We start from the raw sequence: 25,539 nt of genomic DNA, 5'->3' as shown, positions 1-25,539 counted from the left end.
CCTCCCCCCCAAAAACGGGTGGGAGAGAGATGGGATTCCCCCGTGGGCCGGGGCTGGAGCTCCGTGGGGTCCTGGAGCTGCGTGGGAGGGAGATGGAGTCGCCCATGGACAGGGGCTGGAGCTCCGTGGGAAAGAGCCGGACCCCGTGGGCTGGAGATGGAGCTCGGTGGGGTCCTGGAGCTGTGTGGGAGAGAGCGGGACCCCCGTGGGCTGGGGCTGGACCCCCGTGGGGTCCCACAGCGCCAGGAGCTCCAGCCCCATGGACCAGAGCATCCTCCAGCCCCGCCGGGTCCCGAGCGGAGCCCCGGGCAGCAGCGGTGAGGGCCGGAGCCCTGCGTGGTCCGTACGGGCCCCGGCGCGACGCCTCGCTGTAGTGCCCCGGCTGCGACGGGCCCCAGGCGCTGGGTCCAGGGTGGGGACACGCAGGTCCCCTGTTCCGGCACCCCGTGCCACGGAGGAACCCCCTCCCCAAGCTCACAGAGCTGCTCCGACCCCTCCCGGCCTCTGCTCCGCCATTAACACTCTTCCCTTCTCGCCTTCCCCGTTTGCTTCACTGTTTTTCACACCAAGTTCAATATTTTTCTTCCCGCTCCCCCCTCCCACGTCCCCTCTGCCTCCTGCGCTGCCCCCAGCCCTCTCCCCCCCCACCCCGGGGGCTCAGCTCCTCCGAGTCACTGCAGCTTCAAATCAAAAGGGATCAAAAGCAGCAAAGTCGTCCCCGGGCCCCCGCGCCAGGGCGCGGAGGAAGAGGGTCATGGAAGGACGACAAGAGGCGACTCTGGGAATGCGGTTTCTCTCTAGGACCAATAGTTCCTGGAGGGGAAAAGAAATTTACTCCTTTCTCCAAATAAATACGCCTTGCTGCGGCAGTGGGCGTCGGAAGGAGGGGATACTCCTCGGCGCACACTCCCAAGCTGTTTCCACACGACGCGCTGTTGTTCGGCAGCGTTGGCAGCTCGTCAGCCGCTTCTCCAGCTCCTCCCTGCCCGGGCGCTCACGGCCCCCAGCAGGGACAGGGACCGTGGCCCCAGGGGCTCCTCCGTGGCCAGCGGCACCCCCCGCAGACCCCCAGCCCCTGGGGTCAGCCACAGGACCCCAGAGCCCCGGAGACTGGCATCATCCTGTCAGTAAAAAAATGACAATCAACAGTGTACCCACATCTCCTCCTTTCTTTTTTTTTTTTTTTTTTTCCACTGAGTGAAATTTCCACTGCAGAAGCGACTCTCCAGTGCTCAGCGCTGCAGGATGCTGGTCCCAGATCCTGGAAGAGCAACAGGAAACCGCTCGTGTCCAGTATCCGCTCAGAGATCCTGCGAGCATCTGCACAGTATGAAACCCCTCCCCAAAACCCAAACAGTGAGCTGTGCCTCCCACTTCAAACGCTGCAGAAAGCACGAGTGGTTTCCCCTCCTCCTCCTGGAGCAGACGAGCCTGCAGGCCGGAGCCCACGGCTCTCCCCGGGCGCCCCAACACGGAGCAGAGGCCGCTCGCCTGGCGATCTGGAGCCCGCCAAGCCCAGCCCCAACCAGGGACGCGACCCCGAACGCCGCAGTGCACAGGGCTCAGCCACCTCCTTCCACCGGATCAAGCCCTAAATAAAGAAATTCTTGTCTCCCAGAGCTCCAGCGCCCGCAGCCACCGTGCAGCACTGCTTGCCTCTGCGCCCATCAGCACGAGACGCAAGATTTCAGCGTCTCGTCCCTGAGGGAACGGCCCGATGCTGCGGTGCCGAGGGCCCTCGAGCAGAGCCCGGGCTCACAGCTCGCCGCGGGTGGCCCGGCTGCTCCGGAGCACTCTCCCCCCGCGGGATTCCGCGTCGCCTCAACGGCCCGTTTGGTTTCTCCTCCGTGGGGAGAGCCGGGGAGCTGCTCGCGCTCCCGTTCCTCCCGAGCTCTGACCCCGACCCAAAGCACAGCCGCTGCCCCTCTCGTCCTCCCCTTCCTCGGGGCAGTGGCTCTGCCGCCGGGTGAGGAGGGGCCCAGGGAGCCCCCAGCGTTCAGCCAAGAGCTCCCCGTGCGTGGACAGAAATGGGACTGGGCACGGAGCTCGGGCCCTGGAGGGTGTTGGGTCAGTGCCGGCAGCATCCAAGAGCAATCAGAGCTCTGGAGCTGTCTCCACGACACATTGAAGCAATCAAGCCACTGTACGTGGTCTTCAGAATTTCAATCTCCTATAAAATCACCTCCAAGAACAGTCAAAACCTTGTCCAAACTACTAACAAATGTGAAATACCCGGCCCCAGCCCCGCTATGAGGGCCGAGCTCAAGCAACACTTCCCACATGCTTCGAGCCTGACGGAGTTCAGGTTCTTTCAACTACTTCCAAGTCCCTCTTGATGCTTTCCCAGCCCCGACCCCTCCTGATGCCTCCTGCCCTGGAGAGAACAAGGCAACCTGTTTGAAACTCCATCACCACGGACGTGCCGGTGCCGGGTGCCAAATCCCCCTGCCCCTTACTCCCATTCAAAGGTAAAAACGCTCCTCAACCGCTGCAGGCACAGGGAAAGACAACAAGCACAGGACTCTCTAAAAATTCCTTTCACTGGGATCCAATAAAAACCTTGGCAGTTGCTGGCCTTCCTGCCGGAAACCCGATATCCCAGAAATAAACACACTTTCCACTTTGAAGGGCTGCAGCGGGCTCTGCCCCGGGGCCAAGCGGCTCCCGGCCACCCCCAGGCTCTCACCTGCCCGCAGCATCCCGGCCGCAGCGGGAGCCCGAGGCAGAGCAGGGAACTGACCCAAATCTCTCGATTTTCTCCAGCAAGCCGAGCACCCTGCGCCTGCCTGCGGGGTGCCGGGCGCTGGGACCAGGCCTGGCTACGGCAGCGGGTGCCAGGCGTCGGGGAGCAGGCGCGCTGGTGTCCCCCCCAGCCCTCCCGCTGCCTCCCGGCACATCTGCTGCCTGCAGCGCACCCCCAGCTCGCGCTGCGATCTGGCAGGGAGGCCAAGCTTTGCTCCAGACACCGCAACACAAAGGATAGTATGGGATAAAAAATAAATGAAGCCTGGCTTTGTACGGGAAGGCGAGCGAAGGACGGCGGGACTCTCACCTAAGGGGTAACCGGAGCCTGCGGAGCTCAGCAGCTTCAGTTTCTCTAACAGGAGAGGCTGCTGCTTCTTTCCCGAGGATGAGGATGGCCTCGGGCAGCCAGCCCATCTCCCCAGGAGCCTGGAAAGGAGAAGCAGCAGCACATCACTCCGTCCAGCACAACCGGCAGTTTTATTCCTTTTAGAGGCAGCCAAATCTGCCCACAGATGCTCCCCAAGCCCCCGGGAAGGTTTTTCTCCGCAGCACATGGGAAACGCTGCTCCGCATGCCGGTGTGGCTCGGAGGGGGGGTCAGCCTGGCCAGCCCCCATCCAAGGGGCAGTGTGGCAACAAGGGTCACCTCAGGGGACAGCCAGGAAAGCCGGTGCCTCTGCCCCGGGAGGTGACGGAGCCTGCACCATTGGCCAGCAGCAAGGGCTGCGGGTCACGAGGGAGGAGGAGCCCCTCCGGCCGCACAACCAGCCTCCGTCTGCCGGGCACATTCCTCCAAGGCAAATATTGACAGTGACATTGCCCCGAGGCGCGGGGAGCGACAGCACTGCTGCTCCAATAAACCGGCTGAGAGCTTTTAATAGATGTAAATAAAGCTGGGGTGGCGGGGGGCCGAGGTGCCTGCGCGGGGAGCGGTTCATTAAGAGGCCAGGGAGCCTTTCATCTCCCACTCCTTGGCTCCACTCCAGTGACCAGCAGTTCCCATCTGCCGGGTGACCTCTGCGGAAGGAGTGGGTGGTCTGCGCCCGCTCCCCCCCGGGCAGGTGTCCGGCGTCACCGACACTGTGGCTCCGCACCCTCCCGCCTCGAGGAGGAACAGAAGGTGCCAGTGGGCGCTGTGGACTCGGCCACGGGAGGAGCACGGCAAAGCTCTGCGGCACGACGCGGTCAAGAAGGGAAAAAGCCTGTTGGAAGCAGGATGGGCGCGAGAAACAACTGCAGAGGAAGGAGCAGAAGCTGACGCTGGTCTCCTCGCCAGCGCCTTGGCACAGCACCCAAGCTGCTCCCCACAGGCCACTGCGCGGCCTGGCCGGAGGGCAGAGGGGTCCCGCAGCAGAGAGCGCCCCCAGAACCATCGAGACACACACGGTCCCACGCAGGAGGCCCCTGCCAAAGCTGAGGGAGTCCCAAACGTTTTAGCAGACGCTACGGAGGCAGATCAGAAATCCAGAGGCCGGCGCGCTCTCCTGAGCCAGGCCGCTCCTAAACCACCGCTGTGCTGAGCCAGAGCTCCCGGGCACGGAAACCAGGACAAGCCTTGCCCAGCCCCGCAGCCTCACCTCCCCGTTTACACCACTGACTACTCCGTTAAGCTTGGCTAGCGCCCAGTTTCAACTCGGGAAATAAGCACAAAATGACTGAAAGAGGAAAAGCAAAAGGGGACGTGAGCCACGACGCAAAGACAATTCTCAGCGTGAGCCCGTCCCGCCGTTCCGTGCGCGGGCAGAGCGAGCTGCGGCAGCGCAGCTGGTTTGGGAGCCGCAGGCTGGTGGGAACGGGCCAGCAGTGAGGGGCGAGCAGAGCTGGGGGGCCCTGATCCCCCCCTCAGGCTCACAACCCCCGCGGCTGTGTCAGCGCAGTAGCGGTTCACCTTCGTTCCTCGCTTGCTGCGGAGAGCTCCGGCCACATTCGACACAGCAAACGCGCTGCAGGGACGCTGCAGTTCGTGCACGCTGGAGCCAAATCCTGACAGAGCGGGCGTCCTGCGTTCTGTAAAATAAACCAAAGGCTTTAAACGTGGTGAAATTTGCAGATCTGCGGTCAGTGCGTGGTGCTGAAATTCTGGGGGGAGATGTGGAGGAGGAAGGGCTTCGCTTCGACCATCAGATGGGAAATGAGAGTTAATTTTTGAGACTCATTTTCGATCCGTACCTGTCAGGCGGCCGAGGAGGGGTTGTGCCTCCCCAGCGGGCCAGGGGAGCAGTGCCACCCAGAGGGCTTCTCCAGAAACACCTCTCGCCCGCCGACACTTCACCCCACTCCGCAGAGGGGTTTTTCTCCCGACAAAGTGAGCTCCCCTTCCCCGGCCAGCCCTGCCTCCGCCGTCCTTCCAACCACCCCCTCCCTCCACCCCCGGACACGCAAATCTCACTCAACAGCAGCTCCGGGTTAGGGGAACAGCTTCAGCAACAACTCAGGGCACTGACAACGCTGGAACATAAAAATAACATCTTTAATAGCTTTATAGTTGGCACAGATGGTATTAAAATTCACCACTTTTTATTAATAGACTATGAAACACCACATGGTGCAGTGCCGAGGGCAGCTCAGACTGCACGTTGCTTCTAAACCATGTAGCTATGACAGGTTGGTGTTAGAGTTGACTCTTTTCATTTACATTCAGCGTTTAGAGTCAGAGAGTAAAACCAACAGCGAGATTTAACCACACGCACACAGAGAAAAGCCTGGGAAGGATGTTCCTGCTGGCAACCAACGTCTCCTCCTCTTCGCAGCACACAAAAGCCCCAAAATGTGGCTGAACACAGGTTACAAGAGACTTGCTGTAGCTACTGTTGGCCAAAACCAGCATGTGACAGCGCAGGAGCTTCTGCTCCCACCCCAATGAAACAGTTACTGCACTGAGAGTCCCGTTTCCCTCCTCCAGAAGCCAAGGCTAGACCAGCGCTTAAGATATTAAGACACAGCCTAGAAGCTCTGTTGGCGCTAGGATTTGTTTTGCAGGAACCTAGAACACGGTGGAACAATAATACTTTCTGAAGTACTTCTCCTGCAGGGCCTCCAGCAAACCCCACCGCTGCCCCGTGCACATGCAAATATTCTCCTCGTACAGATGCAGACGGGGTGGTGGAGGCACCCGACGGTGAAGTGACTTGCCCTGGAAAGCAACAGCGAGCTGATGGCAGACCAAGGAGCTGGCAGAAAGGCCCCGTTCTGACCAAAAAAAGAACGTACAGCGTCAAGAACTACAACGCAGGATGAAAATAACTCCTAACAACACTTCACAAGAGGGGAGGGGGAAGGTTGAAAGCATCCCAGATCTCAGCAGACACAGAACCAATGGGAAAAGTTCACAGTGTCAGCCTGAAAAGAACAAACATAAGCTCCAGCCGAAAAGACACTCCCACGCCTGCGATCTGTGTCCAAAACATTCCGCCAGGATCTCATGCTGGCAGCTGTGTTCCTCCTCCATCCTTGTGTGCTTGTTGTCTGTTCAAAGGGATACGGCCTCTCCACTGTCCCAGTCTCCCTCAGTAGTGACCGTGCACAGAACTTTTATTCGGGGAAACATTTATACGTCGCTGGCAAGATTTATAACTTGTTTAATGAAAATTTTAGTCCTCAGTGAAAACGTAATCACCGACACTGCTGCAGATACATCTTGCTCATTAGCAGCTCCATCCTGGCAAGTATTTGGTTTGTTCCACCTAGTTATCCAAAAGTCACTGTTCGTAATGACCCCGGAGGAGCCGAGATACCACAGTCACTTCCAACCATAAATTTTCTTATCATTTGTTGGTTATAAAAATTTCCTGTTTCTATGGGTACTCTATAATCACAATAAATTATGAGGCATTTCTGGCCTCTGTTCTGTTATGAGGAATTCCCTCTCCATCATGATCGGTGCCGACACGGAGGGAGGTAAGAATGCATAGTGAGGTCTCCCATCATCTGTCCTCTCTCGAGGCCACTTTTTTTCTCCCCCATCTAATGACCCTGCACTGTCAAGGTCTCCGTTTTGCCTTTCGTTTCAGCAGGGGCCTTGCCACCGCCTGCTTTGTTGGAATAATCCCGCTCTCCAAAAATAGTGCTTCCAATCCTGACGTTTGTGGATCCAACCTCTATCTACGAAGAGACAGAAAGGAGGAGTTCAGGGCAGGGCTGCCCCCTGCACCCGCCATCACAGCCCGCTCGCCGTGTCCCAGGACGGGTCCCCACCCACTCGCCATCCGCGCTACAGCCGGGGTCTGTTCTGAACCCAGGACTCCGCCCCGGGGCCAGGAGAGCTGTTTCTCATGGAACAGCACTGTCAGGATCTCCAGCCAAGGCGAGGCCTAAGAGGCCCAGATGGGCGATGCCTGGGCTGGGCTTTGGGGCGCCTACTGCTCGTCTCCCGAGAGAAGGGGTGGCAGGAGGAAACCAGACTTACTGCGTGCTGGAAGTCCGTGGACATGCCCATGCTCAGCTCCACCTTCTCAACGGGGAGACTGAGCTTTTCACACACTTCCTGCCGCAAAGACAGCAGCATCTAGAAGGGAGGAGGAAAGAAGAGAGGATCAGACACTTGACAGCCATGCCAGCTCAGTTTCAGGTTTCACAGATCTCCATTTCTGCCTTTCTTTGAAGTCTCCTTCACACAGAACGTGAAGCTCCCACACTTCCCACTGAAGCTGGCTCCGCAGCACCGTAGCAGTGCCTGGAGATTTCCCGTTACAGGCTACGTTACTGACAACACAGGCACTTACAAGTCTACACATCTCCTGAAGACATCCAATTATCACACCAATGTGACAGACGAGGAAGGCAGACCCAGTTCCTCTGCCTGATGCAGCCCTGAGCACTCAGTGTGCAAAGGACGGCTGCAAACCTCGTCTGAATGCAGCACGGTGGATCCGGGACAGCAGTCGCTGCCCCTGCCAACACCCTGGCTACAGCTTCAGAGAAACAAATGCAAACGGGCACCAGGCCTCTGAAGAAAAGAGCCCAACAGCTGCATTAACACCGGTGCTTCAGAGCTCTGTACTGCTCTGAACAGGTGTTTCTGCTGAGAACATCCAGTCACGCTGACAGCTGGCCTGCACGCTGGTCTGGCCGCGACAGGCGACAGACTGTAACGGGAGGCCAGCCAACAGCTGACATTTTTTCCTAGAAAGTCTTACCTGGAAGTCAGGATTTGGCCCCTTACTGAGGTCGTGCCCAACGCTGCCGATCGTCATCAGCCCCACAAACTCCAGGCTTGGACACTTGTTGAGGACGTGCTCCACAGCCGCCGTGGTGTCTCTGGGAGGAAGGCCGTGCTTACCTGGCAAAAAGCAGGGAGATTTGTGCCAAGCTCTGCCAGAGACGTCCCCTCCCCGCAGCCAGGCAGAAGCTGACAGATGAACAAGTTTCACCTTAGCTCAGAGAAACGCTGTAAGAGCACAAACCAACCCATCCCGTTCAGGTTGTTTCCGTCAAGTCAGCAGGAAGAACCTGTACATCATCAGAAAAAAACACTTACTGTCTTCTCCACTTGTGTTAACTTGCACCATGACCTTCAGCTTCTGAGATGCCCCTTTTTTCTGCCATGAGCTGTTGACTCTGTCAGCCAGTTTCACAGAATCCACCGTTTCCAACATGAACAGGTTAGGGACAGCTGGGGAGAAAACACAGGCTGAGGGCAATTCTGCTGGTGCAGAAATTTTTGTACCTACAACTCAGCTCGCTCTGGTGAGTTAATGTACGTGAGGCTGTTATTATTTAAACACTGGAAGACTATTGTCCACAGGGTCACTGCACATAAAAATCAGTAGTTTACCGATCAACTTGTTGACGTTATTTTTCTGCAGATGGCCAATAAAATGCCACTTAATCTCCGGACAAGAGGACAGAATCTGAAAGCAGAGAGGAACAGTTAGGTTTGAATGGCAATTCCCTCTTCCCCCACACAGTACTTAAGTCTTAGTTTGCCCACAAACAGAATACCAGACACCCAATCTTCTTCTTTTGTTTACCCTGAGAGACAGGGCTCAGGCAGTGCTCGTGGTGTGTACTGAGATTGCTTCACAGTCTGGAGAGGAACAGGGCTGTGGCTGCAGAGCGTTACACAGTGAACGGGGAGGGCAAAGCTCTTTTGTAACTGAACAATCATAAAATTGTATGTTTTCTCTAAACTGAGTGCTACCATTTTTTTCAAGGAGGACTGCTGCGTCTCCTACAGCAGAAAGCACAAAAGGTAAAGCATTTGTTCAGACAAATACTTTATGACTAAGGTGCACGTATTCACAGAATCCTCTGGAGCCAGCAAGGCAAGGAGGGGGAACGGGGCAGAAGCAAAGAGATAAGAATAACCCCACTGTTTATCTGAACAGACAAGGATCAAACAGCCTCCATCGCCAAATCCCTAACAAAAACCAGGACTTTTGCTAAACAGCTCTCAGGGCACAGCCATATAAGAAGAGAGACTATATAAGGAACTGCATACTCACTCTGGAATCTGATGCCTTTTCTAGCAACTCTTGAACCTAGGGGAATACAAGACAATCTCTCGTTAAAACCACGCCAGGCATGCCCGCACTGTAAGAATGGTCTCTCTGGAATGGATGTTCCTGGGACCAACGTGCGCTCATAAATCCCAGGCCAGGGGCCTGAGCCTGGCTCCCCACGCACAGAGCCACACGCGTCGGGCTGCCCGGTGCGTGGGGACCCACTCGCACACCCGTGGGGCCCAGCCAACTCACGTAGTTCTCCCCGAAGCTGCGCTGCCCATGGCTGTAGGCATCGATCACCATCTCTGCCGGCTTCGTCTTGCTGACGGCCACCAGCCGCGGCTGCACGGCCGGGAGCCCCTGCAGAAGGTGAGGGGGATGCTCGGGGGAGGCTCCAACCTGCCCCACGCTCTCCCCAGTGTCCTGCAGCACCCAGCCAGGCCCCCCAGCCCCAACTCAAGTCACCCCACAGCCTGGGGCTGCCATGGGAGGGGGTGAGGTGGCCTCCATGGCGATGAGGCGCCCGTCTCTACCTAGCCCTGACTCTAGTGGAGGGGGAGGCCTATCTCTAAGGTCCATGACGAGGTCCTGCCTCCCTTGCTGGGGGGAACAGACACCTGCCTCTATGCTGGGCCCATCTCTGTGGTGATGGGGGCTGTCTCCATGGTGACGAGGGACGTGCCCTCACGATGCGGGGCCCGTCTCTATGGTGATAGAGGACCCGCCGCCATGGCGAGCGGGCCTACCCCGGTGGGGTAAGGGCTCCCACCCACCGTCGACGCGACTCCGGCCCCCTCCGCGCCCCGCCGGGCGGCTCCGCCGCCCCTCACCTGCGGCCTCCGCGCCGCCGCCTGCTGCACCTGCTCGGTGACGGCCCGCAGAGCCGGGCCCAGCCCGTCCGCGGCGGCCATGCCCGCTCTCCACATCCCCGGCCGGCCCCGCCGCTTCCGCCACACACGCACACACGCGCAAGCCCCGCCCCGCCTCTCCCCCTCCCGCGGCCAATGGGATCGCTCCGCCGCGCAACGCTGGCCAATGGGAGCGGCGGGGCAGGGCCCGGGGGCGGTGTCTCCGCCATCTTGGGAAGGTCGGCGGGCGCCATGGCGGGCAGCGCTGAGGGCAGCGCCAAGGCCCGGGGCGGTCCCCGCTCCCCGCGCCATGGGGGACCGGCCGCCAGCCTCCACGGGCTCCTGAGGGGAAAGGCTGGGCCGCAGGGCCTGGCGGGGGCTGCCTGCAGCGCGGGCACTCCCCTTCCCTCCCTCCCCGCATGCCTGTCGTGGGTTTTGGCCAAAATTAGTGACAAATCCAGGGTCCTGGCTACAAGAAAGCGGCGTCAGCACCGTGTAACTCTGCCTCAACCCCGCTGGAACTGCGGGAGCTGCAGCTCTTGAGAGATCTGGGCAAGAGGCGTCTTTTAGCTAGGGGGAAGGCGTCTGCAGAAACCCTTGGCCCTCGTGATCGGAAAGAAAATCTGGCAGCCAAGAGCCTTGTTTGTTCAGTGGGCAAATGCTGCCCATCACGACAACACCCGCGTCCTCCAGGAAAAAACACCCCAAAACCAAGAAAGCCCACACAACCCACCCCCAAAAAATTACATTCTTCCCACTCGCGTGAAGAACAGTCTTCCCCAGGGTGCAAATTCGAATTATTTGAGAAAAAAAACTTAATAAACCCAGGGCAGGTGACACCATTTGGCGCTGCGAGGGCCAGGCGGGCGCTGGGGAGTGCTTGGAGCGCAGCCGGAGACACCAGGGGCGCGGGAGGCCCCGGCGCCGCGGACAATGCCAGCCTTTATCGCGGCAAGTCGGACGGAAAGAATGGGAAACTGCCAGCTGGAACCCATTAGCTAAAATATTTGTCTTAATGGGCAGAACTTACTCTCCCTCCCCATATTCTGAGCAGTGACAGTATTTACACAGCTGTTTAAAAATACCCAGAAGGTTCCTGCCTTTTGTCTGGTAAAACATGACAATGATTTTCTGCAAACTTTACCAAATCCTAGATATTTGCCACTGAAGTCTTGTTACCGTATTTTTCACCAATCCAATTAGCAAAGCGAGGCTGAAAGACGCTTGCGGCGTTCCTCGACCCACCGGAAAGGGAGAACCGGCCCCGCGCAGCGGCACAGGCGTGGGCGCCAGCACAGCCCCGGCGCCACGGCAGCCTTGGGGCTACCCCTGGCAAACCTTCCCCTGCAAATATATCTACACTTTGTGTTAAAGGTTATCCATAAAAAAAACCCGAGTGATACTAAAATTGAAGGCCATTTTATTGTCATAGCAAATACCAAAATAAAAAGGCTTTTAATTCAATACGTAGTAAGATCAAAGACTGCACTGGTAAAGCATCACCATGCTCCCGCCAGCAACTCTCAGGTATCAGCAGTACCACAAACCTGTGTTTTCTTTGTTATACAGAGTGCTTTGAAAATTCAGACCTTCATTTCCATAATCCGAAATCTTGAAATGAGGACAAAATGTCTGATAGATGCAATAAAGGTTTATATGTAGTGACATTATCTACTCTGGAAAATTAAGGAAATTATACAAATGATGAAGAAACCTGAATGAAAACGCAACAGTGGATTTCGGCTTGTGAAGACTATATGAATTAACTTTGTTTTTGCTTTTTTTACTGTTATAACAATTTAACTAAATTACAAGAATACCTTAGCAGTAATGTTTTCAATTAAAAAAAAATCATTAAGACCTATTTATTCCAAACTATTGTCTTACTGTGGAGTCATATAAAATATGTTTTTGTAATACCACTTCGGCTTATTTGGGTCTTTTCATTAGTGAAAAATACTCATGTAAAAAGGAGGTTTTAGTTACCAGTGGAAATCTCTAACATGAACGTGGAACAATCCCAAATGAGATCACCCTCCAAGGATTAGGTACTATTACCTCATTGCTTTCTGTATTCCCTGTCCATCATCTTCCTGCAGGGAGCTATTTATAAAAGGCTGTGCTGTCTAACGGAGTACATCGCTCTGGAGATGGAACTTCCCTTAGCTCGCATTTCCCAACAAATTCAAAGACGACACATAGGAGATGGGACTTTTCTCCAGCAGAAACTGATGCTTATCTCTTATTTCGTGTTTTCAAACATCAATAGTCCCTTTCCTAACAGGGAAAACTGAAGTAAAATACTGGAACCAGCAGCTGAAATTAATCAGATTCCTCTCTTAGTGTGATCGCCTTATTAAAAAGGCTAATGCATATTTAAAACACTGAAGAACAAAACCAAGTGTAGTAGGTAGCAAGTGTTTGGGGTACACGATTGTAAATGCAATAGGCTGGTCTCTGACAACTAAGTTAGCACTTAAACTTGCATCATCTCTATTAGTATGTTGGCTGCAAATTATAACAGCAATTAATAAACAGGCTTTCCTGCCAAGTGGCAGATGGATTAGGGAGAGAAAAAAAAATGTTCTCTCTAGGCCTGAACTTTTGTCTTTAACACTCCCTCAAGTTTTGCATGTGTGTAAAATAAAACCCTATTACCTCTTTGCATCTGGTACGTGAAGAATTAATCCGTTTTCTGAAGTGAAAGGTACATTATACAGCATTGTTCTGAGCAAAAAAGGAAAATTTATCTTTGGACAGTTCAGAGACAAGAGGTTCTTTTCTTTGCCCTGGGACTTTTCATTACGATGTTTTGTGTCCTTTGCTACTGGTAAATCTGCCTTTCACGAGGTCTATTCAGAAAAAAACAACCCAAACCAACAGTAACTTGGTTCCATTCATTTCAGTTTACCTGAATGTCCTATTTCTAATAAGACACTGTAAACACTAAAATACAGTCAGTCTTGCAGAGGCAGATAACGTACTGTAATGACCGTGGGATGAGTCATTCAAGCAGTTACTTGCCAGCAAGGAGTTTGCAAAAAGCAAAGTCAGGGTCCCTGAGACAAAAATTCTTTTCTCCCTAGTTTTTCTAACTATGACAGCTGTGACAAGTACCATGCCTGCAGTCTGGTTTCACTGAAAATCAAGTCCAATTATCCACTGGCAGGACGCTGCTGCCATCAGCATGCCTACACCCCCCAACTAGCAGCTAAACTGCTGGGAAAAGCCTCAAAATACAGACTACTCTCCTTTGCCCTCCTCAGATATGACAAATGGAAAACAAACTAGTGTTAAGATCAGAAAATGAAGAGTTTGGGACACTACCTGCACGACACATGGTCTAAGGCTTAGATCCCCCCACGGTAAGTAGGTGACCCGCAGGATTTCAGCTGAACTGTAACTCACTGCGCACGTGGTCTCAGCTGCCCTACCAAGGCAAAACACATCGGCTCAGACCTTGGTGAAAGGTGGTTTTGTGCATTTGCTACACCCTGCACTCAGGACAGACTCGGAGCACAGACAGAGGCTGTTAGATCGTCCCAGCGCCCCACACAACGGGCACTAACCTGCCACTCGGGCAAGGTCTGGGCCTTCAAGCAGACACGCGTAGTGTACAAAAGTCTAGCACCTTTTTTTAAAAGGGGATTGAAATAAAGTATGCGAAATTTCCAACGAGAAAAACAAAACAACAAGTTGTAGCAGCAATTTCCCTTCCTCCAAAACCTCAAAGGTTCTTTACTGCCAACTGCTACGAACCACCTCAACCCAAAAGGAAGTACCCATCTCGGCTGGCTGCAGGACAGCAGCCTGCCTGGCCTCTCCAGAGGAATTTGGTCTACATGTCCAAGAGCAGGGAGAGGTGCGTCTAGAGGACATACCTGGAGCTGGCTGCTTAGAAGTTACCAGAAAAAACACCCCATGAATACCAAAGTCTTTGCGTCTAATTGTCATACAAAAGATTGAAAGGATTAAGTCTGATTCATCTTTTTTCAGTACAGGAAAGGGGGAAAAGAAAAAGGAACTTCCCAGTTCATGGTTTTTTGATATAAAACAAATAGAAATCTCTCTTTTCAGTTGACATTATGAAGTAGTTTTGTGTCCTCACTGGTTCCTGCCCCATCCTCTTCTTGGATCCCTTCTGCCAGCCCCTCTGCAAATTTGGTCTGGCTCCCCGCATAGTCCATGAACATGTTGGGAATATCTTTGCCAAAGTATATCTTGCTGTTTGCTGCGATAGCCTTGTATTTCATCAGCTGCAAGTACTCAGGAGTTAACTTCAGCTGCACAAAAAGAAAACGGATCACCAACAGCTCGGATTCAGTCAAAAGCAAGTTTCTGTCATGAGCATGCGAGGCATCTACTCTTCTACAACACTAGCAGCATGCTCATCCTCTCTTCCGCTGAAGAGACGGAGTGCCCAGACGAAGGCTCTCTTTCAGTATGTCTAAGTGAAGCTCTAAATCCCAGTGACTAAATGGCAAAATGAGAACGTGATGGAGGCAGCTGGGGAAATGTTCAATCCAAATGTACCGGAGATGGAGATGCTCGAAAGCACATAACTCACTGAGAGCCCTTGCAATGCGAGCTACTGGAGAGAAAAATACAACTGGCTTTTTTCCAGAGAGTAGACTGACGAGGCTGTTTCAGAGAGCAGAGCTCATTCGTTCAGGATAATGACATTATAACAGAGAGGATAGAATAACTGGGACAAAACCTGTGCACAAACATCCCAGACCTCTGTCCATTCTCACTGACCCTTACAGAACTGAAAGTCTTCCTGCTGGGATGTCCTGGGAACGTGGTGTGGGCAGTAAGAACCCTGGCAGTTCAGCCTCTCTGTTTCTAGGGGTTTTGGGGGGGGGTTTGCTTTTGCAGTACCAAGGCTTTGCCAGGCTACTTAGTTTGGTGTATAAGATCAGCTCCATTTGTTCTTCACCTGAACACTGTTTACTCGAAGGCTGCCTGTCACTCGAGAGATCTCCCTGCTTTGATGGCTCGACACCTTGCAGACCGGAATGAATCGACATTTCTGATTACAACAGCGTGAAAGGGCAACGCTGAAACTGATATTCTATCTACAGAGGGAGCCACGGCCCCATTCGCAAATAGCAGAGCTGTCTCCAGAGATGACCAGATATTTTATGTACCCTGACCTAACATTTATCTGTCCAGAGAAGAAAATGAATTTGCAAATAAGGATCTAATTGTTTCAGTCTTGAGGAAAACTTCTGAGATGGTGGCTTTGTTTTGCTTGTTGACTTACACAATAAGACACAACAAGGAAACAATAAACACAGACTGTTTTTTTGCTGAGTGTTTCTGTACAGACTAATGCGAGGAGCCCTGCCTCACGGCACAGCCTAAGGGAATGACCATACCTTGTTAGCCTCGGCTACTTTCATAGCAGTGTAGCATTCAGCATCGGCTCGTGCCTTCTCTCTCGCAAGAAATGCAGCATCTGGAAGAAGACACATGCTCTCATATTCACATTTTTATTTTCAGCCATGTTAGCACCATTTGCAGCTGGAAACTTTTTAAAGTGGCCAGTACCACATCTGAACTGTACGGGACACAACAAGGGGAAAAGGGAACAAAACGGGAAACCCAGAAATGGGATCTCAATTTACATCTAAAACGCTGCAGGATGATAGCACTGAATAAGTAAATTGGATCTGCAACTGAAGACCTCAAAGCATTTTATAAACATAAGGTTTTTATTACTCCCCCTGTCACGCGGACTGGGAACACTCTTTCTTCTCTAGCCAGCCACTAACTCTCGTGCTGAAAATGCAGCAACTGTTCCACTGCAGAAGTGGTATTTACCCACAACATTTGCACAGGACTCCAGGAACAGCACAGCAGACTGCTCTACAGATGAAGCCTGTGACTGTGAACGCACTTCCCCAGATGGGATTTTGTCTGGGATATTGAGGTTAAGGCTCTGGCACGTAGAGGCAGGCGATTTTAACCTCTCCAGGCTCTGCCCCTCGGCCAGATGTTGGAGAGCTGTTTCTCTGCAGTATCAACAGTTGTGTAAAGGGTCTGATCCTGCAGGACACTGAAACTCCCCGACTCCCAGCAGAGACATTTAAGGAAAGAAACACTCTCCCTTTCTGTATTGCAGTTTTTTCCCTTTTTTTATCTATCCAGGGATAGAGATATTACAGGTTCATTGGTTAAAGCAAAATACTACATTTTCAAAAGATGACGCTCCCCTTCCCCTTCTCTCAATCTTTACCAGTTGGAAGCTACACAACAGACCCCTGCTGTTGCAGAGTGTGTAACAGCCAGACTTTGTTTTCTAAATATTTCAAGCTACACAAAAAACTAAAGCTAAATCTGTGTACGTCTTCTTCTGAGACAGGTGCTAGAAGAATCCTAAGCAAGAAAAGGATAGAAAGCTTCCACAACCCTGCCCTGCTGCAGATAATCAAGAGATTATCTCGCAGCCACAAGAGATGTGGCTGCCCCCACAACACTGCACACTAATATTTTAGGATGCTTCCACTTCTCTGCGAGTCTGCAGCCATTATCCAAAACCTGGCATGACTTCTTTTAGGAAGACACCAGCCTGCCATTCCCTTCTGCCATACTTGTGACAACTACACTTCCTGCACTTACTTTATATGAAGAATCTCTCACAGAATCACCTACAAATCTGGAGTCAAGCTTCACTAACTTCGTCCTTGCCCAAATATCCTGAATGCTTTCTACTATCCCGACTGATCTGCCCCCCTGAAAACTCCACTGCAAGACAGGCTGTGAAAATGTTGGGGGAATCGGAGTATTCAGACACGTTTATTCAGAACTGCAATGCGTTACAAGAGGTACCACACACATGGGCTAAAATGCAAGACTTCAGACCTGTAACTTCACCCCTGTGGACGTCAGCCTGGATTGAAGAACACAGTCAATACACACCCTTCAAGCACTACTTGACTCCATGCTGAACTGCTTCAGGCACTTTAGATAAAATTCACCCCAGAACGTTTACTTAGTGGAAAGCTCACCGCTCACCTTCAATCTCGGAAATCCGCTTCTCCGTTTCCTTTTCCATCACTTTCTGTCCGTAAGTTATTTCAGCAACTTGTGCAATTTTTTCTGCCTCTGAAATGAAAAAAGAACACATCCATGCTGTCGTCACACAGTCTTCCTAATGCCAGAAGCAGCTTCACCCATGAAAGTCCTCCCCACCCGCTTCTGGCAGAAATAAATTGTGGGAAGAACTTTCAGTCCTCAGAAGGCATCAGTCTACGTTTGTGGGCAAAGCTGGAACCCACCTGAAAAACTCTTTGAGTTTCTCTGGAAGAGTTTCAGATCAGCAGCAAACAGACGCAGCAGAGAGATCCCCAAAAGTGAATCAGGTGCACCCCTCCCTGGTGTCTGGGCTCTTTTTGCTGCCTACCCCACCACACCCCCCGCAGTCAAGCAGAGATATACAGACCGATGAGGGCTTTCTTCCTTTCTGTCTCCGCTTCCTTCTCCACCACCTTCTGCTTCTGCGCTGCAATCAGCAGCTTTGTCTTCTCACTCTCCCTAAGGAGCCAGAAGAAGCCAGTTTCAAAACGTGAGCTCCCTGAGGTGCTGTGGCCTACCACATCTCCAGGATGAGCTGCTGGCTCAGTCCTCCGTCGAGCACCGGGTTAGAGCAGGCAGCAATCGGGAGTGACTCCATGTACCTGCACACACACAGCTTTTTCCCTAAATCAAGGCGTCTTTTTCTCCCCTCCACAGCAGGAAGAATCTTCCATCAAGACAGTGTGAAACACTCCTCTGCAGGCTGCCACAACACCTTCTACAAGAGGCAGGTCACAGACCATACACGTCTAAGTTTTTAGGGCTACTATTAATGAGGAAATTATTTAAACAAAGAAATGAAAATCCTCTAAAAGCCTTGCCCTCACAGATCGTTATTCTTCTCCATTTGGAAGTACCCAGCTTTGAGATCTCCCTTCACTCAATCAAATGGCTCTGTGCATTTTACATGCCAAAGCCTTTTCTATCTTACCGCTTGGTACATACATGTTTTAGAAGTGTGTATATAAATAAAATGCTCCTGCTCCCAATCAAGGAAGAGAGATTAGAGACAAGAAGCCTCTCTCAACACATACCAAGTCTCCCTCAACGCACATCCTGCTATATTTATGGCAACAGGTAACAGGCTGATTTGGGATTCTGCCTATCGTGACCACACCGCACACGACTCGCCACGATACCAGGAGGTCATACGAGATGCTAGGGAAGCAAAATGGACGAGAGGGATCTTATTCTGGCCTACACAGTGTTGGCAGAGTGCTCAGAGGACATAAGCATTTCTGAATGATCAAGTGCAAGGGAAGGCAGCTGGCTCAGGGCACTGGAAAGGGATCAGTATGTCAAGTGCTATTAAAGAAAGTTATTTCAAAGCTTTGCAAGTCTTCAGCCTGTTGAATCAACAGTTTCTCCATCCTAGTCAAACAACGGGATTAGTGGTGGAATCTATCCACCTGCCACTCACTCACGTGCTCTGGGAGGCCTCTTTGAAAGACGGCCAGTGTCAAGAGGAAGGAGCCCCTGGGTGAGTAATTTCTGTGCTCAAGTGTTCAAAATGGAGAAGTATCTTCCAACTCAGCTGTGCCCTGCCAGGCGCTTCCGGTGACAGACACGTGCTCATCTGGTGCAGCCTCACCAGAGCCTTTCTGCACGGCAGCACGGGGCCGCGAGCAGGCCTGGCAGAGGGCACTCCGATCACTGCACGCTGTGAAAACACATTAATCTGGATGACCGATTCCTTTTGGTAACACAAAGGTGCAAGTCTCAGGCACTTACATGAGCTCATAATTCCTCCGGATTGTTTCAGGGATGTTTGGCTTTGTAACTCGAACTGCCTGGAAAGAGAGACCGAAGAAAACATAGGCAAGCAGCCAACAATCAAAAGCCAAATGGCCCCCGAGGCTGCAAAGGGAGGGGGAGCTAACACATAGGGCATGCTCTGCCACACAAAGCTTTCACATGCTGCAGAAGTCCTGACCAGAGCAAACACAGGACTGAATGATCTCTTGACATGACAGGAGATTAGAACCTGGGTAAACCAGTACCCAGAACAACACCAAGAAACCCAAGAATCAAAGCTATGAAAGGATGGAAAGGATACTGTTCTCATCCCTCAAGTTAAAGTCCATATTATAAAGCCCTTTTCTAAAAAAGTTTCACAGTTTCATATTTCCTTTTAGCCCTTACCCCTCCTTGTGATCTGTACCTTAGTTATCTCAAAGTGGAATCCTGATTACCTGTATAATTAATCCAGGGGCCATTGTAGTTAGGTCTTGCTGTAAGGCCAGTTTAAGGTTTTCATCAATCTGATCTGATTGGGGGGAAAAAAAAAAAGTAACTAAAAACCCTACAAGGCAGCTTGCTGTCAACACGTACAGAATTAGCTGGAATGGCTCAGATTTCTTATTCCTGGAAAATAAATACAAATCTAAGTTTGATGTAGAAGTGCTGGGCTGAGAAGAACCATCCCTGACCCCAAGGCAGGTTCCCATCTCTCTCAGCACATCAAGCCGCGTTGACCAGCACCAAACACTTGGGACAGACTATAGGAACAAGGCAGGCATAAAATCAAACTCCTTCCCATTTCCCATAACCTGCAGTCTGGAATCTTTCCGAGCCAGAAGCAGCATCTTTACAGTAAAGAATCTGTGTTCTAACCCGCTTCCCCACTGACATCCTCCCAACTAGGTCTTGAAGTAACATGGTCCAGCTAAACTGTGACTGATTAGGAACAGCATCTGTGCCAGCAGCAAAGAAAATGGAAAGGCAGAAACGTGAAATGGCTGCATTAGTTATTTTAATAGGCTGCAAAAAACTCATCGGTAATGTCTGTTTGGCTCCGTGGGTAACGGTTAACTCCAGCGTAGCTAAGAAATTTCAAAAGGAAATAGAAACCAAAGCCCTGCTTCAGTGAGAAGCTCTAAGGATAGCAGTGTTTCCAGCTGGGGCCGGCTGAGAAGCGCACAGGGAAAATAAAAATGTAACGGCCTTGAAAGTGATCACATCGCACTCCTTGATTATTTGCTTTGGTCCCAGTTTAGCGATCTGGAACTCACGCTCCTAACGAAGTTCAGCCAGGAGTCCAGGAAACAGCTGTTATCAGTTTCCTGCACCTGCTCGCAGATGTGGGGGCAGAGAATGACCTAAGTCTGCTCGAAACGGGCTGTGCCCCATCGCGGAACCCCCGAGCCAGAAAACATTCAGCTCAAACAAAGAGTTACACGGGAGTTTATACAAGTTCCTTCTGTGCAAATCAGTGGCTTTGAGTCCATTTCAAGCAGTTGTCGTCAGCAGCTGCCGACATCTGGAGTCTCCATCGGCAAAGAACCAGTACACCCGCCAGCACTCCCATAAAGGAACCGGAGGGGAACTGGGCCCCAGTTCTGCAGCTTGTGCAGAGGCACGGCAGAACACGGAAAGCAGGCTTCTCGGAAAGCCCATCTGAACAGAGAACAGGAGTTTGCAAACACCCCGTGTTCTTTCAGGCACAAATTCTGCCCATCTGGGGTCCTAAACCATTCACAGCAACACTTTCCCCCCACTCAGCACTGCTGTAGCGCTGAAACGCTGCAAGGGATTTCTTGTCAGTGCAAAGCCATAAATAAAACACTCGGCACTGGCAGCAATTGGTCTATTTCTACCAAGAAACCACAACTTTTCTTCAGACTCTCTTGCAATGTGTTCTTCCAGCGCCTGTGCTGCCCCATTTCCCAGCAGCCGGAGGCGAGGGGGGGGTCAGCAGGCCCTTGCCAAGCAGCCCCGTTTCCCAGCGCTCGCTCGCGGTGCCGGGGCGCGTGAGGCAGCTGATCAAACCCACGGGCCAGGGAGCGCTCGCTCGTACTTTTTGTAACAGCAAAGAGCAGAAGACTGCCTCTTCCATCTGGACTAGCAAATGCTGCGACTGATTCAACAAGTCACATTTGCTAAACACACAAATAACGCTGCAGAATTACTGCTCCACTCCCTAAAGCCCTCTGCTACTGCTGGCAGGTTTGGATTTTTTTTTTCGTTACAACATACTGAAGCACTCAGCACCAAAAGATAACACGGAGTAAATAACTGTAGCTGGCTAACGACCCCGATTCCAAGCAGAACAGACACTGGATTAATAAGTAAAAAGCCCATCAGTTGGGGTAGTGAGTTCTGCACCAACAGACCATGCAAATAACCAACAGAAACATCGCTCCAGGAGCCATCAATCCAACAGCGGAAGGTCAGAGGGGGGCTCACCGAACAGCTCGATGTAGACCTCCTGCAGCGTGTGGACACTGCAGAACTGGTTCAGCTCATGGTGAATCTTGTTGAAGATGAGAGCTTTGTCATAGTCGGCGGTGTAGTTCTTCACTATGTCGTATACTACAAAAGAAAAAAACAGCTGGGATGGAGGGATTGGGCCGAGCACTTGTGCAGCAAAAATTTGTGGCCCAGCCCCAGCAGGCAGCGTCGCAGTGCCACTCTGAAATGAGGAACCCACCCACAGGAGAATTCTGCACCACAACTACTTCGTTCAGGGAAGTTTTATTTAGTGTTAATATTTCATAACACCCTACCCGGTATTCTGTCACGTGCTCTGTGAACAGAAGGACATCTAACCAGTGCCAGCCCTCTCCACACAATCTGCAGATGCGCGTGGGCTGCGTCCGAGCTGCAGGAGACAGAGACCGTGCGGCCTACGCACCGCGAGCGACGGGCGTCCTGCGGCTGGCAGGAACCAGAGGTCTCCAAGCAGGCAGCGACGAGCCAGGCAGTTACACCACACTTGTAACCAACAGGACGTTAAAACTCAACGAATTTGGAAAAAAAGGCTGCACAGGTTGTTCTCCTCAGGCTCCAGAGGCAGCCTTCTGCTCAGACACGTGTCTCCCCTACCTCTCGCACACATCGTTATTCAAATCAGTTCTTCAGCAAAGCGTAAACCCCAGCGGGGCCATAATAATACAAATAACACAAGTGACGGATGATGTTCAGGTATTAGAGAAGCAACTAGCAGCACAGAACAAGTACGTGCATGAAATAACAAGCACACAAAGTGTCTGGGAGAGCTGGTTTAAAGTTTACGCCCAGGAAGTAGAGGGCTTTACAAGGTACACGGGGTAGGCCCAGCTCCAAATCAAAGCGCAGCCACGCTCAACCTCTTCACCTCATCACACACCAGCAGGAGCACGAACAACTCCGGGCGGCTGGAGCTGCAGGGGCACAGGGGAAGAGCTCACCTGCACTCTGGATGAGGAAATTCACCACCTCGATTCTGTCGAAATAAATCATCACTCCTCCACTGCAAAAGGAAGAAAAAGGAGGAAAGAAAATGAAGTTTGCTGGAGGCCAAGCGCTCTGCCTGCGCAGGAGCGGAGGACACTCCCCTCTAGCGGGCTGAGCGGCCGGGCTCGGCTGCGGCTCCGGCTCACCAGCAAACCCCCAACGCCCCACGCTTCGCACCGGGCTCCTGGTTTCAATTACACGCGTCTCCAGAAACTGGAGCATGAAAATGTGGGCCCAGGCTCAGAAAACTCAGTGCAGACCCTAAGAATGGCTGCACATAAACCATCCCAGCAGGGCTTGTCAGCCGGGGGCGACACGTTACAGACTTTCAGCGATTTCATCTGGGGTGGCGGTGGGAGGCGCAGTCCGTGGAAACAAATCTACACGTTTTAAAGCTGGAGCAATCAGTGGGGAAAAAAGGGACAGGATCCAAAGGTTTCCAGCAAAAATGAAGGACTGCAGGAGGTATCAGCTGAACATCTCACCTGGTACCACAAGGAACATTTTTCACCTCATCTGTCTGCAACGTGGTCTGAAGAGAGATTTAAGAAAAGAGGCTTAAGAGACAGGATTTTCCCTGCACAAATCCTACTTGCTTCTAAGCATATGAAGCAGCCGCAGGTTTCTTCCCACATCCCCCCCTTGCACCCCTCGGGGAAACCACTAAAAGCAAGACCCGAACCTGCCCCGCTCGGTCCCTCGTGCAAAGCTCAGCAGGACGGTCCCGAGAGCCGCTTCTACCCCGGTACCGGGCACAAGCACACGCCGCCACGACCCCTCCCCGCCAACCCGTCACCCCAGCCCAGCCCCGGCGTTCACCACAACGGCTCCCAAAGCACCACCCCGCGCCTCCGCCGAGCCCGGGGCGGCGGGACACCCGCGGAGCCCGACCCACCCCCGTTCCCGGCGGGCGGGCAGCGGCCCAGCAGCACCTGCACTGACTTGTAGGACGTGATGAAGGGCAGCATGAGGTGGAAGCCGGGCCCGCTGGTGGAGGTCAGCAACGCCCCGCCGCTGCGGAAGGAAGGAAGGAAAGAGAGGGCCGTGAGAGGCGGCCTGCTTCGGGCCCGGCCGGGCGGCGGGGCCGGGGGGGAGGCCGCGGGACCCGCCTCACCGGTAATAGACGCCGATGTGCCCCTCCTCGATCTTGTGGATGGCCGAGAGGAAGGCGGCGGCGAGGAAGCTGAGGGAGAGCGCCGCGATGGCGCCCAGCTGGGCCATGCCCGGCGCTCGGCGGCGGCGGCAGCGGCGGCTCTCCCGGGCAGCGCGGCCCGTTCAGCCGCCCCGGCCCGGCGCCGCCGTGACGTCATCACAGCGCGACCGCCCCTTCCGCCGCAGCGGCGCCCCGCCAGGGGGCGCTGGAGACACGAGAGCCGTGGGTCCGCGGGTTCGAGACCAGCCCGCGCCGGCGCCCCTCGCTCCGCAAGGCTGGGGGGGCTGCGCACCCCCGCAACCCCGCTCCAAGGAGGGGGGAGGCGGGAAAGCGGCGTGTCGGGGTGCCCCGCCCGGCCCCGGAGGCACCCACAGAAGGTTGACCCCTGCGCTGACCTCTGGCTCGCGCGTGGGAGCCATCACCGGCCTCCCCGGCCCCGGGGGTCCCACACGGCCCCGCTGCCCCCCCGCTCCCCCACCCTGGAGCCCCCGGTCCCCCGCTGGAGCTCGTTTGGGCAGACAGAGGGGCAACAGCGGGAAAAGTGACAGGCCGGGCGAAAACATATTAAATCTTCCACCTCTGTAATTGTTGAAGGGGACTTAAAAAACATGGGAGAGACGTATAAAATGTCAATAAAGGAGAATAATTTGATCTTTACACTTGATAGATCTCTGAGGGTTATATATAACAAACCTGTCAGGAGGATTCAGTGCCGTTTAGAAATAAGGAATGAAATATCCGCGATATTTGTCAATCCAAATTTTACAGCTCTTAAATAAGCGCAAAAGGGCGCCAGAGATGAAATACACCCTGTATTAGGTTTTTTTTAAAACGCTTGCCCAGATTTAAGGCCTTGATAAAATGTATTAAATCTTTAAAGGTTTTAATGAATCTAGTATGTGTTTCATAAATCAAGCACCTCTGCTCAGCCCCCTCTCAGTTTAATAAGGGTAAACTAGGAAATTGCTCTGAGCTGAAGCAAAATACATTCATATAATATTGAAAAGTAATAGATTTTTAAATGTGGGGTGTTCTGGCTTGCAGGCGAGGTTTTGCTTCATAACAGCGGCGCTATATCATTACCCTGAATGGGAAACCAGCTGCGGCCACGTGTTTAACAGCATCAAGATGTGAACTAGCACAAAGGTAAATATTATTTGTAATAATCCTGAAAAAAAAAAAAAAAAAAGCCAAAAAAATCATTACTTCTTGACCCGGGGCCAGGAACATTTGGTGGTGTCTGTGCCGTGGCTCTCTGGTTTTTAACAGCACGGGGTTTTTTTTATATGAACAAATGGTTTATTACACCCGCTTCTCTCCGGCACTTGAAAACTTTTTCATCCCTACCCCGTTCCTCCCCGCCCCGCTGCAGTGGAGCCTGTATAAAAATATCTCGCAGGTTTTACTGCGAAGTTAATTGAGACAAGTTTGAAGGTCTCTGAGCGCTCTCGTTAGCGCTGCGGTCCCGGCCTGCCCGCTGCCTCTCCCTGGCCCCGCCGGGGACAGACCTGGGGATGGCAGGGGGGCAGCCCCCCCGGGATGTGCCTGGGCTTGGCCACTGCTGGAGAGCAGGGAGGGTCCCCCCACCCGGGGCACCGAACCCCCCGGGGCTGCTCCGCTGTGTAAAAGTCTGTCCAACCTCATTAGCTGTCACAAGTAACAATGCCGGGCTGGCAATAAAGGCAATTTCGAGCCTGTTGGCCATTAATCACCGCCTGACAGTTGTGAATAGGGGTGGAAAAACTCTGTCCCCACGGTTCCTGCTTGGCGTTTAAGGTTACCTCTGTGCGCAGCTGGAGCGGTGGGGTGGAAAGCTCTTGCTCACCAGTCCTGTCCCCATCCCTGTTCCCTTCTCCATCCCATCCCCATCCCATCCCCATTCCAATCCCATCCCATCCGCATCCCCGTCCCCATCCCATCCCCATTCCAATCCCATCCCGTCCCATCCCCAATCCCATCTCATCCCCATCCCATCCCCATTCCCATCCCCATTCCCATCCCATCCCATCCCATCCCATCCCATCCCATCCCATCCCATCCCATCCCCATCCCCGTCC

General features: G+C 53.0%; 3 protein-coding genes across 7 annotated transcripts; 1 reads left to right on the top strand and 2 right to left on the bottom strand.

Moving 5' to 3' along the window:
- Nucleotides 1-177: 177 nt before the first annotated feature.
- Nucleotides 178-4,793, top strand: LOC141916068 (uncharacterized). The gene is made up of 2 exons (XM_074808152.1): nucleotides 178-1,327; nucleotides 1,426-4,793. The coding sequence occupies exon 1, from the start codon at nucleotides 260-262 to the stop codon at nucleotides 1,199-1,201; it is 942 nt and encodes a 313-aa protein (XP_074664253.1). The 5' UTR covers nucleotides 178-259; the 3' UTR covers nucleotides 1,202-1,327; nucleotides 1,426-4,793.
- Nucleotides 4,794-5,195: 402 nt separating this feature from the next.
- PLPBP (pyridoxal phosphate binding protein) lies at nucleotides 5,196-10,155 on the bottom strand. The gene is made up of 8 exons (XM_074808148.1): nucleotides 10,018-10,155; nucleotides 9,440-9,547; nucleotides 9,188-9,223; nucleotides 8,518-8,593; nucleotides 8,221-8,355; nucleotides 7,880-8,022; nucleotides 7,150-7,248; nucleotides 5,196-6,845 (listed from the first exon to the last, which is right to left on the bottom strand). Exons 1-8 carry the CDS (start codon nucleotides 10,111-10,113, stop codon nucleotides 6,708-6,710), a joined length of 831 nt encoding a protein of 276 aa, XP_074664249.1. The 5' UTR covers nucleotides 10,114-10,155; the 3' UTR covers nucleotides 5,196-6,707.
- A 1,280-nt stretch (nucleotides 10,156-11,435) lies between these two features.
- ERLIN2 (ER lipid raft associated 2) lies at nucleotides 11,436-23,622 on the bottom strand. Of its 5 annotated transcripts, XM_074808149.1 has the most exons (11): nucleotides 23,444-23,622; nucleotides 23,262-23,343; nucleotides 22,815-22,861; nucleotides 22,284-22,345; nucleotides 21,301-21,426; nucleotides 19,308-19,381; nucleotides 18,847-18,905; nucleotides 17,483-17,574; nucleotides 17,056-17,145; nucleotides 15,417-15,496; nucleotides 11,436-14,318 (listed from the first exon to the last, which is right to left on the bottom strand). In XM_074808149.1, exons 1-11 carry the CDS (start codon nucleotides 23,548-23,550, stop codon nucleotides 14,109-14,111), a joined length of 1,029 nt encoding a protein of 342 aa, XP_074664250.1. In that variant the 5' UTR covers nucleotides 23,551-23,622; the 3' UTR covers nucleotides 11,436-14,108. The 5 variants fall into 5 exon arrangements, 3 of the variants coding, with proteins under 3 accessions (XP_074664250.1, XP_074664251.1, XP_074664252.1); XR_012621059.1 differs by lacking the exons at nucleotides 11,436-14,318; nucleotides 15,417-15,496; nucleotides 17,056-17,145; nucleotides 17,483-17,574 and adding exons at nucleotides 17,581-17,717; nucleotides 18,540-18,775; XR_012621060.1 differs by lacking the exons at nucleotides 11,436-14,318; nucleotides 15,417-15,496; nucleotides 19,308-19,381.
- Nucleotides 23,623-25,539: the final 1,917 nt, after the last annotated feature.

The sequence above is a fragment of the Strix aluco genome, chromosome 28 (assembly GCF_031877795.1).
Source record: "Strix aluco isolate bStrAlu1 chromosome 28, bStrAlu1.hap1, whole genome shotgun sequence".
Lineage (NCBI taxonomy): Eukaryota > Metazoa > Chordata > Aves > Strigiformes > Strigidae > Strix > Strix aluco.
Note: the sequence above shows the minus strand (reverse complement) of the source record. Positions and strands in the feature narration are given on the sequence as shown.

Bases quoted from the DNA above. Each gene is read 5' to 3' on its own strand.
- LOC141916068 (XM_074808152.1), top strand. From the start codon at position 260: ATGGACCAGAGCATCCTCCAGCCCCGCCGGGTCCCGAGCGGAGCCCCG.
- PLPBP (XM_074808148.1), bottom strand. From the start codon at position 10,113: ATGTGGAGAGCGGGCATGGCCGCCGCGGACGGGCTGGGCCCGGCTCTG. The intron at 9,224-9,439 runs GTGAGTTGGCTG...GTATTCCCCTAG, and splicing joins GCAGCTTCGGGGAGAACTAC to GTTCAAGAGTTGCTAGAAAA. The intron at 7,249-7,879 runs GTAAGACTTTCT...CCTCCCTTCTAG, and splicing joins GGCCAAATCCTGACTTCCAG to ATGCTGCTGTCTTTGCGGCA.
- ERLIN2 (XM_074808149.1), bottom strand. From the start codon at position 23,550: ATGGCCCAGCTGGGCGCCATCGCGGCGCTCTCCCTCAGCTTCCTCGCC. The intron at 19,382-21,300 runs GTGAGCCCCCCT...CCCCCCAATCAG, and splicing joins GGTCTACATCGAGCTGTTCG to ATCAGATTGATGAAAACCTT. The intron at 18,906-19,307 runs GTAATCAGGATT...CTCTCTTTCCAG, and splicing joins CCCCTGGATTAATTATACAG to GCAGTTCGAGTTACAAAGCC.